Here is an 18,008-nt window from a genome sequence, read left to right on the forward strand (position 1 = left end):
ACTGGTTTGGTGTGGGTGCCAAAGCTACTGGGAGCTTCACACTGTTCCAGGAAGGTGAAAGCCTTGAGCTCCTCAGCCATGTTTTCCAGTAGGAACCTGTGCATGCATGGACAGGAGGGGACGCAGCAGTGAGAAGGGAGGATGTCATGGGGTGGTGCTGAGGCCTGTTCCTGAGGAAGTAGGCCTGGGTCACTGCCCGCCCACTCTGCCTCACCCATCTTTGTAATCCTTCGTTCACCTATCCCCACCAACTCATCTTACTGCTATCTACTATCTCTTACTGCTGCGTTCAGCATTTCCAGACACTCATCCAGACAATTTGTTTTTAAAGTTTTTGTAGATATAACTGTAAACCTGGCCAAAAAAAAAAAAAAAAAAAAAAACACCCCTCATGACACTGGAGCTGGTGCTGTGGTCCAGCACACTAAACCTCGACCTGCAACATCACTGTCCCATATGGGTGCTGGTTTGAACCCTGGTGACTCCACTGCTGATCAGCTCCCTGCTCATGGGCCTGGTAGAGTGGCAGCGGATGGCCCAAGTGCTTGGGGAGCTCAGCCCACATGGGAGACCTGGATGGTTTCTGCCTGGCCTAGCCCAGACTGTAGAAACCATTTATGGAGTGAACAGCAGATAAAGTATTTCTGTCTGTCTCTATAGCTCTGCCTTTCAAACCAATCAGTGTTAAAACAGCTCATGAGGCTAGCTGAGTAATTATGGTATTTGTACCCCTTTGCAGATACCTGGCACTTTGTCAGCATTTAAAACGAATTGTTGTTATGAAGATTTTATTGACCTTTTACATTTGAATGTATGCTATGAACCAATCATTGTCGTTCCCACGGATTGAACTTATCTCTTGTGTGTTCAGAGAGCAAGCGACACTAAGGTTGGAAGACAAACCCATGGATTCAGTGACAAACCCATGGCCAGAGTTAGCCAGTGGCCTCTGAGGGGTGCAGGTCATTTATAGCAACCACAAAACGCACTGAGGACAGTAAATGGAGCCACTCCCTGGGACCCAGGTCTGTCTCCCCGCTGTTTCACAGCAAGACAAGGGGATGAGGCATGGAAGACAGTGCGAAGCTGCTTCTGAGTGTTCCTACACATGGCATGCATCCCTCAGAGGCTCTGATACTCCTTTCCGTCAGTATTCCTGAAAGAGCACTAGGAGCAGCTCTTGGCGAATTCCGGAGTTGTTCTGATGTTGGCAAGGCGATGTGAAGGCCAAATCTAGGACCCCATAAAGATCTGCTACTTCCTTTCCAGCCCTCGGGCACCTTGGGTGCTCACCTTGCAATCCGGAGCAGTTGCTTGTAGATGTGCAGTCGGTGGGTCCACAGGAAAAGTGCTCAGAAACAGCCTGGCTGACATGGCAGGTGGCCCCGGGTGTCCTCAGGGTGGCATCAAGCTCGGGCGAGGCCCAGAGGGGTGGCATTCCTGGAAAGAGATACGGCCTGTGCCAAGGAGGGGCAGGCAAGCCTGGCACTGGAGTGTGGGGTGTCGGGCACTTCTTTACCCTGAGCGCTACCCGAGAGGTGAGAAACTGAACTTTAAATCCTAAATGATGAACCACACTTTAAACAAGTACATGTGGGCCCGGCGGCGTGGCCTAGCAGCTGAAGTTCTCACCTTGAACACGCTGGGATCCCATACGGGTGCCGGTTCTAATCCCAGCTGCTCCACTTCCCATCCAGCTCCCTGCCTGTGACCTGGGAAAGCAGTTGAGGATAGCCCAAAGCCTTGGGACCCTGCACCCCATATGGGATACCTGGAAGAAGTTCCTGACTCCTGGCTTCAGATGGGCGCAGTACCGGCCGTTGTGCTCACTTGGGGAGTGAATCATTGGCCGGAAGATCTTCCTCTCTGTCTCTCCTCCTCTCTGTATATCTGACTTTCCAATTAATAAATAAATATTAAAAAACAATAAACAAGGACATGAACAGTTATCTGGATTAAGCAAGGCCAGGCTGAAGGCAGCAGTGTACACTATCTAGGTAATCCATGTAGGTAGTGGGGCCCTAACTACTTTAGCCATCACCCACTGCCTCCCTGGGTGAGCAGTGACTGAGAGCTGGCTTGCAAGCAGAGGAGCCAGGATTCAAAAAAGGGACTCTCATAAAGGATTCGGCTGTCCCTCATGGCAACTTAATCATTGTTAAATACCCAGACCACCGAGCAGAAAGGCCTGACTTTTCCTTGCTCTAATTTCCTAAAGCTTTTCTTGTGACGTTTTGGTGAGTGAAATCCTATTTCACCCATTATACTTTGTTTCCAGCAACACCGTTTTGAATTTCACTCAAGTTATTTAATGAGGCTGTAGTATTCACTGTAGGAATTTTATTTTTAAAGATTTATTTATTTTTTATTGGAAAGGCAGATATATATAGAGAGGAGGAGAGATGGAAGATCTTCGATCTGATGATTCACTCCCCAAGTGACTGCAGTGGCCAAGCTCAGCCAATCCGAAGCCAGGAGCGAGAAGCTCTTCCTCCAGGTCTCCCACGCAGGTACAGGGTCCCAAAGCTTTGGGCCGTCCTTGACTGCTTTCCCAGGCCACAAGCAGGGAGCTGGATGGGAAGTGGGGCTGTTGGGATTAGAACTAGCGCCTATATGGGATCCTGGCGTGTTCAAGGTGAGGACTTTAGCTGCTAGGCCACTATGCCAGACCCAGGAATATTACTTTTCTTTAGACCTTATTTGGATGTTTCTCATTAATGACTTCCAAAATGTGCATATGTAGGTATTTTTGTGAATATTACTTAACTGTGGGAGCAAGCCCAGCTTCTGTGCTGCTGGGTAATTTCCAACTATTTTTCAAAGACCTTCTACCAACTTAGACCTTGTAAGCAGCTTCTGTTCCCACTCACGGCCATCAGCGCACATGGCCCTGTACCTTCAAACCTTTTCTTACCCAGTGAGAAGTAAAAACAAGAGAACTCATTTGAGTCTTAAATTGCATTGTCTTCACTGTTATGCAAATGACGTTTATGTTCATGGTCCTAAGTATTTTTATGGAAGCAATCTTAATTAACTGCTTCACTTAAATCACATTGTTCGCGTCACAGACTGGAGTATGTTTTCACTAATGAGATCTTCCACCTGCTGGGTCACTTTCCACCGGGCTGAAGCCAGCAGCCAAGAACTCCATGTGGAGGTTACCTGCCCCTTGGGTTCCAATCTGCTCAGATCTGCATGTCGGGGCACCTCGGGGAGAGAACCAGCACGTGGAAGGCTTCTCTTTCCGTAAACTGTGCCTTTCATGTAAATAATTATCCCTAGTTCTGGAATATTTCCACCAGTGCAAGCCTGCGGTTTTTCCACCCTCGCTATCACATTCAGCCTCTCTCTACCCCTCACTCCGTTACTCCCTGAGGGAAGCCAGGCCAGGAGGCGGCAGGAGCGGCGGGGCCCGCGCCTGGCTTCCCACCGCAGCCGTGGGGAACCGCAGCAGGCCGCGTCCGGCCGGGCACACGGTCCACGCGGCCGGCGGCCCCAGCCCGGTGCAGCAGTCGGGCTCAGCCCAGCCATAGCGACCCCAGCCGCGACGTGCGGGGACGAGGCAACTTCTCGAAGCCTGGAGAGCCGAGAACCGACCTCGCTCCTCACAGATGATCGGAGCTGCCGAGACAATAAACTGTCGGCCGGGACCAGCTACCGGTTCCCCTCAGCCGGGAGCCCGGCGGCCCGGCAGCCCCGGCCTCTCCTCCCAGACCGGCAGCCCCGGCCTCTCCTCCCAGACCGGCAGCCCTGGCAGCCCTACAGCCCGGCTGCCCCGGCCTCTCCTCCTAGCCCCGGCAGTCCCGGCAGTCCCGGCAGCCCCGGCAGCCCCGGCAGTCCCGGCAGTCCCGGCAGTCCCGGCAGTCCCGGCCTCAAGCCGAGGATTCCCCACCCCGCCGCTCCCGGGATCCCCACACGCCGCGCGGCTGTCTGCACGTCCCGACGCCGTGACGTCGATACAGCGCCAGCCGGGGACTAGGAAGCGTGGATTGGAACCCCAGCCTGGAGCAGCTCGGGGCGCCTGGAGGCGGGATTAATTTATGACTGACGTCCCCACACACCCACTCTCCTTCTGAGTCCTTCTCAAACCAACCAATGAGGTGACGACGGAGTCGGCAACGTGCCCTAGCGCTCCAAGTGGCTCCGCCCCTTCCCCCCGGGCCTGCCTCTAGTCGCCATGCTTAGTGTGGCAACCTCCTCCGGGATACTCTAGGTTCTTGAGTGGCTTTGCGTTGCTCTTTCTTAACACCTTTTAAAGCATTATTTCCCTTCCAGTGTCAAATTCCATCCTGCTGCGTTTCTGGCTTGTTGGTTCCTAGCACAGCCACACTTGGGGTGGCGGCTGAAGGCGGGGCCCGGCAGGGGCGTGGCCGACGCGGTGACGTCAGCGCGCCGCGCGTCGGCAGGTGGAGGGAGAAGGGAAAGTTTGGCCGTGCGTGGGGCTCTGGTGGAGGGCGGGACGGAGGGGCTGGGCGCAGCGAGGCGTCTGTGGCGGTGCTGCGGAGGCCAAGCCCGGGCCGTGGGCCGTGCCGGCGAGTGCTGGACACGGAGGAGCAGGAGGCTGGGTCCGTGGGAGCTCCGCGCCTCCGCCGCTCTGCCGCGCCGTGACCCCGCGCCCGAGCGCCGTCCGAGCCGGGGCTGTTCCCGAAGCGGCTGGTGGGGGCGCGGCGGCGGCGGAGGTTGGGGGTGGGGAGGAGCGCGGCGAGGAGACCCGAGAGGTCAGCGAGTTGGAGCGAGGACCGAGAGTCGCGGCCGCCGTCATGACCGAGGACTCGAGCGCCCTGCCCTGGTCCATCAACAGGGACGACTACGAGCTGCAGGAGGTGATCGGTGAGAGCGGGCGCTGCGCCGGGCGGCGGTGACACGCGGGGACGTGGGGGCCGCTGCGGGCCGGGCCTGCTGGAGGCTGTGGCAGCAGGAGGCGGAGTGGGAGTTGCGGGGCGCTTTCTGGGATGGTGGGCTTGGGGGGTGCCGACCGCCCGGCTGGGTGCGGAGCCAGCTTCGCCGACTTGTGTGGTGGGGCAGGTGTTGGCAAGGGGTGCGGAGGAAGGAGGACTCCGCGAGGGAGAGGAGCTTGGGAGTTCCACTCGTGCGTCCTGAGACGGCAGGAGAGATTGTCGCCACTGAGGGCTTGGGGCGCGCCAAACGTGCTGGGGAGGGAAGGGCTCGGCGTGGCTTAGGCCTGTCCGACGACCTTCTCAGGCCCCTGGCAGGGGTTTGGACTTGTGGCGGGTGACATCGGAAGGCTGAAGGACGTCCGGGGATACCTTGGCTAGGGACCTGAAGGCGCCGGCGGTGCGCACAGGTTCCTATGTACTTATGTTGTAGTTCTCAGACAGAGGCACTGCTCGCCTTGGCTCAGCCCCCTCGCACACGAGCCAAACCCTATGTGTTGGAGCATGGGCACTTGTGCACTTGGCTATTCAGCTACTCATCCTGCTCGCTGCTTTCCCGGGTGAATTAGCAGGCAGTTGGATGGGGAGTAGAGCAGCTGGGACTCCCAGCTGACATTCACATGAAATACAGGGGATTCTGGCGTGGCAACGCGTGCTTTTGCGTGAGCACCTTAATGCCGGTCCCTTAGTATCAGTTTTATAATAGCCCGTATTAAGGTTCCTCAGGTACCTTAGGTGTCAGTGTTGTTGCAGTGTGTCGCATTTTAAAGAAGTGTTGTCACATTTCTCTCGGTGAGGGTTTATCTGAACTATAATATCTTTTTTTTTAAGATTTATTTTTATTATTTTTTTATTGGAAAGGCGGGATATACAGAGAGGAGAGACAGGGAGGAAGATCTTCCGTCCGATGATTCACTCCCCTAGTGAGCGCAACGGGCCGATACTATGCCAATCCGAAGCCAGGAGCCTCTTCCGGGTCTCCCACGCGGGTGCAGGGTCCCAAAGCTTTGGGCCGTCCTCGACTGCTTTCCCGGGCCACAGGCAGGGAGCTGGAAGGGAAGCAGGGCTGCCGGGATTAGAACCGGCGGCCATATGGGATCCCGGGCATGCAAGGTGAGGACCTTAACCACTTGCGCCACTGCGCCGGGCCCTGAAATATAACATCTTTTTAAAGATTTGTTTTTATTGTAAAGGCAGATCTATAGAGAGGAGAGACGATCTTCCATCTGTGGTTTCGCTCCCCAAAAGGCAGCAGTAACCAGAACTGAACCGAAGCAAAGGCAGGAGCCAGGAGCTTCTTCTGGGTTTTCCACGCGGGTGCAGCATCCCAAGGCTTTGGCCATCTTCTGCTGCTTTCCCAGGCCACAAACAGGGAGCTGGATGGGAAGTGGGACTGCCGGGACATGGAGTCCCTCTAAGGGATCCCACTGCTTGCAGGAGGGAGGGATTAGCCAGTTGAGCCATCATGCTGCTCCGGCCTCTCCCTCCCTTTCTCCCTCCCTCCCTTCTCAGTTCCCTTCTTTCCTTCTTCAGAGACAGACACACACACATAGAGGCCGAGAGTCTTCCATCCACTGGGTCACTCCTCAGATGGCCACACTGGCCAGAATTGGGCTGTTCAAAGCCTGCAGTGTCTGTCTTCTGAGTCTCTTACTTGGGTGGCCCGGCCCATGCACTTGGGCTATATTCTGTTCCTTTCCCAGGTGCCGTAGTAGGGAGCTGCATCAGAAGTGGAGCAGCTGGGACTGGAACTGGCGCCCTTGTGGTTTGCCGTCCCTGCCAAGCCACAGTGCCAGCCCCACTTTTGTTTAAGCTTCTTTGTGAGCCTGGGTCCTGTGTAGCTAGGTTTTCTCTGGATGCCTCAATTGCAGCATGATGTTAGAAAAGCCAAGAAACAAGGTCCCTAATACTGTTGTAGAGAAGGAGTTTTGCTTCCTGTAGGGGGTCCCATCATTCTGAGGAAGGAGGGTGGTCGCGGTCATTCTTAATGATTTTGGTGATTTAGCAGCTTGTTAACTAGGCATCCTTTGGCAGGGTGCCTAGAAGTAGGCAGCAAGCACTTTCTATTCCTGGGGCTACAGTCGGTCTTTATCATATTCCCTTGCAATCTAGAGTTCATAAAAATTAAGGAAACCAGTATGGGGCCTGGTGTAGTAGCCTAGCAGCTAAAGTCCTTGCCTTGCATGTACTGGGGTCCCATAATAGTGCTAGTTCATGTCCTGGGTGCTCCACTTCCCATCCAGCTCCCTGCTTGTGGCCTGGGAAAGCAGTCGAGGACCGCCCAAAGCTTTGGGACCCTGCACCTGTGTGGGAGACCTGGAGGAAGCTCCTGGCTCCTGGCTTCGGATCGGCTCAGCTACAGCTGTTGTGACTGCTTGGAGATTGAACCAGTGGATGGAAGATCTTCCTCTCTGTAAATCTGACTTTCCAATAAAAAAAACAAATTTCCAATGTGACTGGATAGTACACTATCTTTTTTTAATGATTTATTTATTTTTATTGCAAAGTCAGATATATAGAGAGAGGAGGAGAGACAGAGAGAAATATCTTCCGTCCGATGATTCATTCCCTAAGTGACTGCAACGGCCAGCTGAGCTGAAGCCAGAAGCCCAGATCCTCTTCCGGGTCTCCCATGCAGGTGCAGGGTCCCAAGGTTTTGGCCAGCCTCCACTGCTTTCCCAGGCCACAAGCAGGGAGCTGGATGGGAAGTGTAGCTGCTGGAATTAGAATCAGTGCCCATCTGGGAACCAAGTATATTCAATGTGAGGACTTTAGCTGCTAGGCCATGGTACTGGACCCAACCTTTTTTTTTTTTTTAAAAGCACACCCATGAAAAATGCAACTTAAAACAAACAAGAAAAAAACACCCATTTACTGTTTTGCTCTCTGAATGGCCACTTGAGGCAGGGCCATGCCAGGCCCAAGCCAGGAACACTAGAACTCCATGGTCGGGGTCCGAGTCCTGGGGCCATCACTGCTGCCCCCCAGGGTACACACGAGCAGGAGAATGGATGGGAAGCAGAGCCAGGACACTGTCCCAGACCCTTCAGGGTGGAATGCGAGCAGTGGCTTCTCGCCTGCATCACCACACTGCCTGCCGCGAAACTCGCTCGCCGTCATGATCCGGTTTTACAGATTTTGTTTACTGTGTTGTGAGTCATTGTCGTGATGCACTTTTACAGCGTCTGTCACCACTCTGATCCTAGTGCTCAGTAATGGTTCGTTTCGCTTCCCACCCTCGACAGTCGTAATTCTTGTTGTCTGTACGGTTTGGCCTTTCGCACACGTGGGGATCCTGCGCCTTGGTCTTTGGTGTTGGGCTGCTTCCACTCCACATACCATGTCCGCTTTCAAAACACTTCTGTTGCTCTGCTTTATCACCACGGCTGACTGATGAAAGTATACAAGTCAGAGATTTTTTTTTACTTATTTCATGAAGTTGCTCAGTCACTACAGCTCTACTTAGGACGTTTCCATCATTCCGAAAAGATGCCTCTTGTCCATTTGCAGTCAGCTCCCTGCTCCCCTGTGCTCTCACCACACATCTGTACATTTCACGCGAATTATGCGAGGATAGAAAGTGTGGGCCTGTGTGTCTGGCCTCCGTGTAAGTCTGAGGCTTGTCTGTGCATGCTTCCTTCGGAGTGGGTACCAGCTGATGGATACTGGTCTTGACCATTTAGAGTGAGGCTGCTGTGTAAGCCTCTTTTATTTTTCTTGCTTGTGTACCAGGGGATATTTGGAATTGATAGATTGTGTGGTAAATGCACCTTCTTTTTTAAAAAAATATTTATTTTTATTGGAAAGGCAGATTTACAGAGAGCAGGAGAGATTGAAAGATCTTCCGTCCGCTGGTTCACTTCCCAAGTGGCTGCAACTATGGGAGCTGAGTGATCTGAAGCCAGGACCCTTGAGCTTCTTCTGGGTCTCCCACATGGGAACCCAAGACTTTGGGCTATCCTTGACCACTTTCCCAGTCCACCAACAGGGAGCTGGAAGGAAATGGGACAGCTGGGACACAAACCGGCAGCCATATGGGATCCCAGGCATGCAAGGCGAAGACTTTAGGCACCTGGCTGCTGTGCTGGGCCCAGTAAATGCAACTTAAAAAAAAAAAACCCACATTATTTCTTTATTTGAAAGGCAGAAATGGAAAGTACAGCAGACACAGGACAAAAGAGAAAGAGAAATTCTGTGTGTCTGCTGCTTCACTCCCCGAATGCCTGCGTAGCAGGACTGGTTCAGGCTGAAGCCAGGAGCCTGGAGCTTAACTGCGTCTCCCACAAGGGTGGCAGAGAGCCTGGCACGGGAGCCATCCTCTGCTCCTGCCTCGGGTACAAATTGAAAGTGGCACTGGAGTCGACCCCAGGCACTTGGAACCAAGTGTCTCACAGGTGTGCCTGCCCCCGACCTCTCAAGAGGTTACCGTACTGTTGTTCAAAGTAGTAGTAGCGCTTCGCATCCCCAGTGGCAAGGTGTGAAAGTCCACATCCTGGTCGGCAGTTAGTCACCCGTCTTTGTGATTGTGATCATCCTGGAGGCATTGCACTGTGGTTTTGATTTGCATTCCCTAATGTGAGCATCTCGCCGTGCCTGGTTAGTTCGCTTTTGTCTTCTTTGATGAAGTATCCATCAGATGTTCTACATGTTTGGGTTGCTTGTTGAGCTGTTTGTTCTCTTATTAAATTGTACTGTGTAGAGTGAGCAAGAGAATGTGTTGTTCTCTTTCTAGATACGAGGCCTTCTGTAAGATAATTTCGAATTAAAATGTTTCCCCCAATTTGTAGTTCATTCTTTACATTTTTAAAAACCTTTCTCTCTCGTTTAAAGCTTTATTTTTATTTGAATGCCAAAGTTGCAGAGAGAGCAGAGACGGAGACTTCCATCTGCTGGTTCACTCTCCAGAGAACCACAGCAGCTGGAGCTGAGCTGACCCAGAGCTGCTCCAAGCAGTTCCCTCCGTGTCTCCCACATGGGACAGGGACTCATACACTTGAGCCATCCTCCTCTGCCCTGCCACGTCATAAGCAGGAAGCTGGATTGGAAGTGCAGCTGCTGGGATTCAAACCGTGCCCCGTGGGATGCCAGCGCTGCAGTCAGAGGCTGAGCCTACTATGGCATAATGCTGGCTCCATAATTTTGTTCATGTGTCTTGGAAAACACGAAAGTTTTGCATTTTGATGTGGGTTCTCAATTTTTTCCCTTTATTATTATTGTTTTTCATGATACAGTTCCACAGACACAGGAATCCTTTCCCCACTCCCCTGTTTCCCGCCCCTCCCACTGTTTTCCCCATTGTCCTTCAGCAGCAGTTGCAAGTCCAACATTCTGCTTCTTAAGTATATCATGACATTGTAAGCATGGACAGTGACAGAGAGTCCAGCATCCTCCTGTCAAGATATGTAGCAGTTTTGGTGGGACTCCTCCTTTTATTCTGTGGGCGAAATACATACTGTGACATATCTTCACTTCCTTGTATGCCAGTCTCTATTATACAGTTTACGTATGTGAATCTATGTATTTGTGTTTGCCTAGATATCTGTTGATCTTGTGTGTTGCATATTTTGATATAAGGTTGCCATATATCAAAGAGAACATATGATATTTGTTCTTTTGGGGTTGGCTTATTTCACTGAGTATAATGATCTCTGGTTGGGGCCATTTGGTTGCAAATGGTAGGATTTCATTCTTTTTAATGGCTCAATAGTATTCTGTGGAGTAGGCGTATCAGTTTCTTTATCCACTCCTTTTTTGGCAGGCATCTAGGTTGTTGTGCTGTTTTCCCTATTGTGTTTCGTGCTGTATAGATACAGGGTTGTAGGTCACTGTCTCATATGCAGATTTTGCTTACTTTGGATATATTCCCAGAAGTGGGATAGCTGGGTCATATGGTCGGTCAGTTTTCAGTTGTCTTAGCACTCTCCACACTGACTTCCCTAGTGACTGCGTGAGCCTACACTCCCACCAACAGTGAAGGAGGGTACTTTCCTCCTCGCTCCACACCAGCAGGTGTTGTTACATTTCTGATTGTAGGCCTGTCTCACCGGAGTTAGGTGGAACCTCATTGTGGCATTTATTTGCATTGTAATAGCTAAGGAGCTTGATTGTTTTTTCATATCAGCCATTTGAATTTGTTTTTTGAAAATTGCCTGCTCGTTTTCTTTGCCCATTTCTTGACAGGGTTGTTTGTTTTGCTGTCATTGAGTTTCTGAAGCTCTGTGTAAATCCTGGATATTACTCCCTTATTGGTTGTATAGCGTGTAAAGATTTTCTCCCATTGTGTTGGTTGTTTCTTCACTTGGCTGGTCATTTGCTTTGCTGTACAGAAGCTTTTTCGTTTGATATAATCCCAGTTGTTTATTTTGTCTTTGCCTGCCTGTGCTTTTGGTGACTTTTTAAAGGAATCTTTACCAATACCTGTATCTTGTAGAGTGCCTGCTATGATTTCCTCTAACAGTTTGGTGGTTTTGGGGTGTAGCTTTTATATCCTTGATCCATGAAGATCTGATTTTTTTTATAAGGTGACAGGTGGAGGTGTTGTTTGTTCTACAGGCCGCTGTCCCCATAGCATTGTTGAAGTGAGGAAACTTCTTGCCTGGATTGTTTTCCATTTTCTGTTAGCTGTGCGTGTGTGGGCTGACTTCTGGAGTTACTATTCTGTCCCATTGATCTTCTTCTGTGTCTGTTGCAGTACCAGAGCGCTTTAATTACCATTGCCCTCTAGTATATCTTGAGGTGTCTGGAACCCTGATTCCTCTGGCTTTATTTTTATTCTTCAGGATAGCTTTAGCTATTCGTGGTCTCTTATGCTTCCAGATGAATTTTTCTATCTTTTTTTTTTTTTTTTAAGATTTATCTGTTTTTATTACAAAGTCAGATATACAGAGAGGAGGAGAGACAGAGATGAAGGTCTTCCATCCAATGATTCACTCCACAAGTGGCCGCAATGGCTGGTGCTATGCTGGTGCTATGCCGATCTGAAGCCTGGAACCAGGAACCTCTTCCAGGTCTCTCACGCGGGTGCAGGACCCCAAAGCTTTGGGCCATCCTCAACTGCTTTCCCAGGCCACAAGCAGGGAGCTGGATGGGAAGCAGGGCTGCCAGAATTAGAACTGGCGTCCATCTGGGATCCAGGTGCGTTCAAGGCAAGAACTTTAGCTGCTAGGCCATGCTGCTGGGCCCTGTCTTCTATATTTCTGAGAAGCATATTGTTGGTGTTTTGCTTGGGGTCACTATGGGTCTGTGTATTACTTTGGGGTCATGTTGGGTCTGTCTATTACTTTGTTTGGGGTCATATTGAATCTGTGTATTACTTTGTTTGGGGTCATGTTAGGTCTGTGTATTACTTTCAGTAACATGGACATATTAATGATGTTGATTCTGCCAACCCAGGAATAGGCTAAATTTCTCCATCTTTTTAATGTCTTCTATTTTTTCAGTGATTTTTCATCCCAGAGGTCTTCCACATCTTTGTTTATGTTTATTCCAAGGTGTTTAAGATTCTCCACTAAAGGAGACTGCACTTAAAAGTTCCTTGTCAGACATGGAGCTCTTTGTGTATAGGCCATTGATTTCTGTTCTTTAGTTTTGTATCCTGCCTCCCTGCCAGAGTCTGTTATGAGTTCTAGTAGTCTCTTTATTAAGTCTTGGTTCTCCTATGTATAGAATCATGTCATCCTTGAACAAGGATCATTTTAATTTCTCATTTCTGATTTGAGTTCCTTAAATTTATTATTCTTGCCTGATAGCTCAAGTGAGGGCTTCAATACTATGTTGAATAGTTTTTGTTGTTGATTTTTTAATGTTATGGAAGACATCTTTACTAACTCTATATCATGATATACTAACCCTGTATTATTTTCCTCTGTGTTTTCTTCTACGTGCTGTGTTTTAAACTCTTCTATTTAAGACTGATACATTTTTTGAGTTAAATTTTGGTATGGTCAGGTAAGTGACTCCACCTTGAAGTTGAAGACCTTTAGCTGTGTGAGGGTTAAACGACTGGCTAAAGGCAAGGCCGGTGCTAAAGGCAGCAGGGCCAGCACTGGCCTCGGCCCTGCTGTAGTTTAATTCAGAACGCTTGTTCTGCGTCTGCCTTGATTGGTTTTTGGAAGTAAACTGGATGGCATGGGTTACATCCAGAAGATTAAGTGATGTCTGTTTGCAGTGAAGGACTCTAACAGTTGTTCATTACATACATTTAACAGTTCCTGTCTGTCGTTCCATACTCCCAGGAGAGAGAAAAAGTTGCTTTTTCCTTTTAAAAAGTGAATGTATTCCCTTTTTATTTAGTGTTGCTTCATTGAAAAATCAGATCTACAGAGAGAAGGAGACAGAGAGAACAGTCTTCCATCCACTGGTTCACTTCCCAAGCAGTCTCAATGGCCAGAGCTGAGCTGATCCGAAGCTAGGAGCCAGGAGCTTGCTTTCTTTGGGTCTCCCACGTGGGTGCAGAGTCCCAAGGCTTTGGGTCATCCTGTACTTCCTTCCCTGGCCACAAACAGGGAGCTGGATGGGAAGTGGAGCAGCCGGGATATGAACCAGTGCCCATGTGTGATCCCGGCACATGCAAAACAATTACCTTAGCCACTGGACTCTGGACTCTCCTTTTTCATTTCAAAAATGTATTTGAAGCAGCAAGAGGCAGACGTGGTGATCTTTATCTGCTGATTCACTCTCCAGATGGCCTCAATGACTGGAGTTGAGACAGTGTTGAAGCTGGGAGCCAAGAACTTCCTTTTCTTTTTTTCTTTTGAAACTTTTTCTTCTTCTTTTTTTTTTTTTAATGATATTTATGTAGTTGATAAGGATGCACACCCACATGGACCACTGATTGGGGTGGAAAGGGTCAAGGAATGGGGAAAGTGATGAGACAGTTGCTTCCAATGTGTTTTCTCTCTGTAGCTGGGGGAACGGGAGAGAAGGGGAGAGTGCGGCTCTCAGCAGACTAACTGCATCAGTATGTTTGGATGAAGTTAGGCAGTGATGCCATCACAGGGTCCTTGATGTGGAACATTGTCCTGTGGGTACTGCTTGAGTGTTTTCAGTGATTCTGACATGTTGATTTCATAGTTGCAAGATTGAGGAAATCCTCCCAAGGTCCACTGGCTGCCATAGTCCACCTTAGAGTTTCCATTCAGCAGATACTTGTTTTCAAAGCTTGGCCAGGAAATTGTCCATGTTGTTCTGTCCTGCATCCTCTGCCGTGGTGCTGGGTGTTTTCTGTAGGCCTCAGTGATCTTTCATGTCCCCCATGTGCATCTGGGCATTGCCGTCCACTGCACAGGCTTCAGCAGCCAAGGAAGCCCAGTTCTGACGCATGTACTGCACGGTCAGACGACAGATCCTGTGACTTTCCCTGTGGTCAGAGTTTTGGGTGTAGTGGCCCAGTTGGGAATCCCCCCCCAAAAATGTCACCCAGACCTGACACCTTTGTGTGCCAGCCAGTGTGGGGCTCAGTCCAGTGCATCACCCACGTCAGCCTATGCACACTGGTGGTTGCAGTTGTTCAGTCAGTTCTGTTCCCAGCCGCATGTCATATGCAACCCGACAGATGCTGCAGGTCAGCCTAACCCTGCCCACCACATACTGGCCCTCATGCACACCAGCAGGAACTGTAGCCTAGTGACCCACAATAACCACTACTAGGCCCACACATAGCCTTGACTCCTGTGCATGCCAGTATGTGCAGCAGACTAATCTGGCTCGTGCTGCATCCCATTTGGCTCTCGTGTACACCAATGGGTGCTGCAGTCTAACCGATCCTATTATCCAGCCTGTAATGGGAGCTGCAGCCTATCAGAGATGTGCCCGTAGTTTCCCTAATTGGCCCACTCCCAGCCCTGGATCTTGCATTTTCTAGGTGGTACTGTCATCTAGCCTGACAGGACTTGCCCCCATTCTCAGCACTTGCTAGCTGATGCTGCAGCAAAGCATAAGCAGCCTGCACTTACTATGGCTCATGGATATACCAACAGATACAGTGGCTTAGTCTAGCCTGGCTCTCCCCCTAACCCAACTCACATTATTTTGTAGCTCTACCCAGCCTTGTCCTCTGTAATTCTCAACTGTCACATTTCAGCAGCAAGAGCAATGGCCTATCATGGGAATCCCCACAGCACCCCCTCTGGGTTTGCCTTTCCTTTCTGCCAGGGTTGCATGTGCTGGTATTTGCTGTGGAACAGTGTGACATAGTCAGCCTTGTCTTGGCCCCCCAGTTCTGGCTGGAATGTGAACTGGCTGTGTTGTGTCCGATTCCAGACAGTCCTGTATCCCACCCTGGCTCTTAGATCTGCAAGTGAGTTCTGTGAACTAACCCAGCCTAGCCTGCTCCCAGACCTGACCCACACATATGCCAGTGGCCCTTATCTGTGCTGCACCCAGCATTACTTCTTATGCTCACCTGTAGGGACTGCATCCTGATAGAGGAGTTCTCCAAGTTCCTCCGTCAGGTCACCTGCTAGTCACAGATTTCTGGGTTCCTGACCCATCCTGACTTGGCCTGCCCTCCTGTCCTGGCAGGTACAGCAGCCTTGCCTGATCTGCCAGTACCCATTCTGGCTCTTAGCATTGGTTGCTACAGCCCAGTCCTACCTCATCCACCCTCAGATCAGCTTACATGTGGTTTAGTGGGTGCCTAGACCTAGCCCAGCTTGTTCTGTACTCACCCTGGCTCTCATGAGGAGCAGTGGGTACTGGAGTCTAGCCCAGTCTGGCTTAGCACAGACCCAGCCCACATGCATGCTGAGGTATACTGCAGCCATCCAGCCCAGTTTGCTGCTTCACATTCTGGCTCTTGTGTTCACCAGTGGGAACTGTAGCCCAGCAGCTGTGTTGTGTCCCCATAGGTCACCAGTTGGGCTTACTCCCAGTCACTGATTGTGCATGTGCTGGTTGTTGCTGCTGCCCAGCCTACATTAGCCATCCCCTGGTTTGGCCTTTGCCCTCAGATACCGCAGCTTGACCTACCACAGCCTAACCCCATTCACAACTCAGGCTTATGTATGCTGCAGCATAGGCCTGCCCAACTTGCCCCACATCCCTTGCTTTTATACAAACTGGTAGGTGTGATAGTCTGGCATAATCTGTAGCCCATCTTGGCTCCTGCACATTCTAGTGTGCTGTGGTTTGGCCTGACCCTGTCCAGTCCGCCCTCACTCCCAGAGTCAACCCACACACCTGCCCAGCCTGACCCAACACCCAGCCCTGACTCATGGGCTTATCAGTAGGAGCTGCAGCCCATTATGGGAGTTCCCCAGGTTCCCCCACCAGGCCCATTCTCAGATCCAGACCTCACAGGTACCAGTGGGTACTAGGTCCTTACCCAGCATACTCTGCCCTCCAGTCATGGCTTTTCTGTGTGCTAGTGGATGTTGTGGCCTGACCTGCCCCATTCCCTGTTCTTGGGTGTGCCTACTGGTGCTGCAGCCTGGACCAGGGTGGCCTGTTCCCAACCCCAGTACCCATGAGTGTTGTTGAGTCCAATGGTCATGCCTAATTTAATCTGTCACGATCCCCAATTCTTGGGCAACCATTAGTTATTGCAATCCTACATGGGTGGACCCGTGTGTCTCTCACAGAATCTGCCCTCAGACCTGATTCTCTTATGTGCTGGTTAGTGTCATGACCCAACCTAACATTTCCCAGCCCCTGTTAATACTCACTGGTGGGTACTGGGCTCTAGCCCTCCCTGCTGGGCTTTAGCTTTAGTGTGCACTGGTGGGTGGAGCTGGCAATGGTTGATGCTAATTAGCCCAGCTCAGGTCTCCCACTTGGGCTGGTGCATCAGTCTGACCCAGAAAGGTCCTCCAGCTTTCTTCCTCCAGATCTTTCAGTCTCAGCCCCCTGCTTACCTGCAAGTATAGTGGCCTTATTGATGGAGGTGCCCCAGAAGTCATTCTTCATCTGCATTGTATACTCCCTCTACAGTCCTCCTTCCCTCACATTCCCTACTTCCTTCCTTGAGCAGTCCATGGGCCCCTCACCCTTGAGCACGTGGGTTTCCCCAGCCCTTTGTTCTAGAAAGGTGATGTGCTGTCCTGGAGCCCTACCTGCCCACCCAACCCCAGCACATGTGCGGATCCCAGACCCCATCCTCAGGCAGGCTTGCTGGCTTGGGACCTTACACCCCCACCCATCTGGGACTCAAGCACATATATGGGTTTCCAGTTCCAGGTCAGAGTGCTGGCCTAAGGTCCTACCCACCCACTTGCCCAAGACCCTAAGCCTTGTCTACTAGCACACCATACCTGCATGCCATACTGGGGCCCTGCCGCTACCCCCCATCCCTCTCACCCTGCCTGTCCACCTGGGACCCAAACATGTATGTGAATCCCCAGTCCCACTCCACTGGCCTTGGTCTCCAGTACAAGTTCCCTGGCTCCTGGAAAGCAAGCTTCCAGGCGTTGGTAGAAGCATGCCAGGAATTTCATCTGAGTCTTCCACATAATGCAGGGGCTCATGAATCTTGGGCCATCCTCTGCTGCTTTCCCAGACCATTAGCTAGGAGCTGTATTGAAAGTGGAGCAGCTGGGATTTGAACTGGTGTCCACTGGGGTGCTGGCACCGCAGGTGGAGAATGAGTTTGCTATGCTACTGTGCCATCCTTAGAACATAGTATTTTGTAATAAGCTGTAGTCTTCAAAATAAATATTGTGATTTCTCCAGATTACACTGTACTTTGTTGGAAACAATGATTGAAGGCTAGGAAAAGGATCTGAGTGATGAGTTAACATTTCGTTTAAAAGAATTGTATTCAGGGGAAGTCAGCGCGCGTTGGTGTCCTCCTCCTTATCAAAACACTTCCAAATGTCTGAATGGTAGTTTTTTCACATATGTTGCTTAACACTGTGATTTTGTTGAGCTTCATTGTTTCATTCTGTTTTGTTCTTTCTGGTAAAATGCTGCAGGGAAAGGAAAAAAAAAAACCAACTTCCTAAGCACATTAGAAGTAGAGAGTTTGGGGCTGACTGGGTGCTTCTGTTGCCTGTGTGGTCCCACTCGTAGGCACCTGGAGATGCGAGCTTGCAGGGAGCCTTGGGGATGTGATGGTGCTGGGGGGGCTGTATGGGGATCTGGGGGTTCACGCCCATGAAGGCAAAGTGAGCTTGGGGA

The 18,008-nt window shown here is 50.7% G+C and overlaps 1 protein-coding gene and 1 long non-coding RNA gene across 2 annotated transcripts in view; one reads left to right on the forward strand and one right to left on the reverse strand.

The window, feature by feature from the left end:
• On the reverse strand, nt 1–7,216 carry LOC121145828. Its single transcript, XR_005882087.1, has 3 exons — nt 7,199–7,216; nt 1,294–1,457; nt 1–96 (listed from the first exon to the last, which is right to left on the reverse strand). It is a non-coding gene; the product is annotated as an uncharacterized LOC121145828 (long non-coding RNA).
• The window catches only part of OXSR1 (oxidative stress responsive kinase 1), an 88,199-nt gene continuing 74,610 nt past the window's right edge, over nt 4,420–18,008 (forward strand). Inside the window, exon 1 of the mRNA XM_040964951.1 lies at nt 4,420–4,830. Coding sequence (XP_040820885.1) covers nt 4,761–4,830 — 70 coding nt within the window. The 5' untranslated portion in view covers nt 4,420–4,760. The remainder of the gene's footprint in view (nt 4,831–18,008) is intronic.

The sequence above is a fragment of the Ochotona curzoniae genome, unplaced genomic scaffold (genome assembly GCF_017591425.1).
Source record: "Ochotona curzoniae isolate NIBS_2020 unplaced genomic scaffold, NIBS_Ocur_1.0 contig_1302, whole genome shotgun sequence".
Lineage (NCBI taxonomy): Eukaryota > Metazoa > Chordata > Mammalia > Lagomorpha > Ochotonidae > Ochotona > Ochotona curzoniae.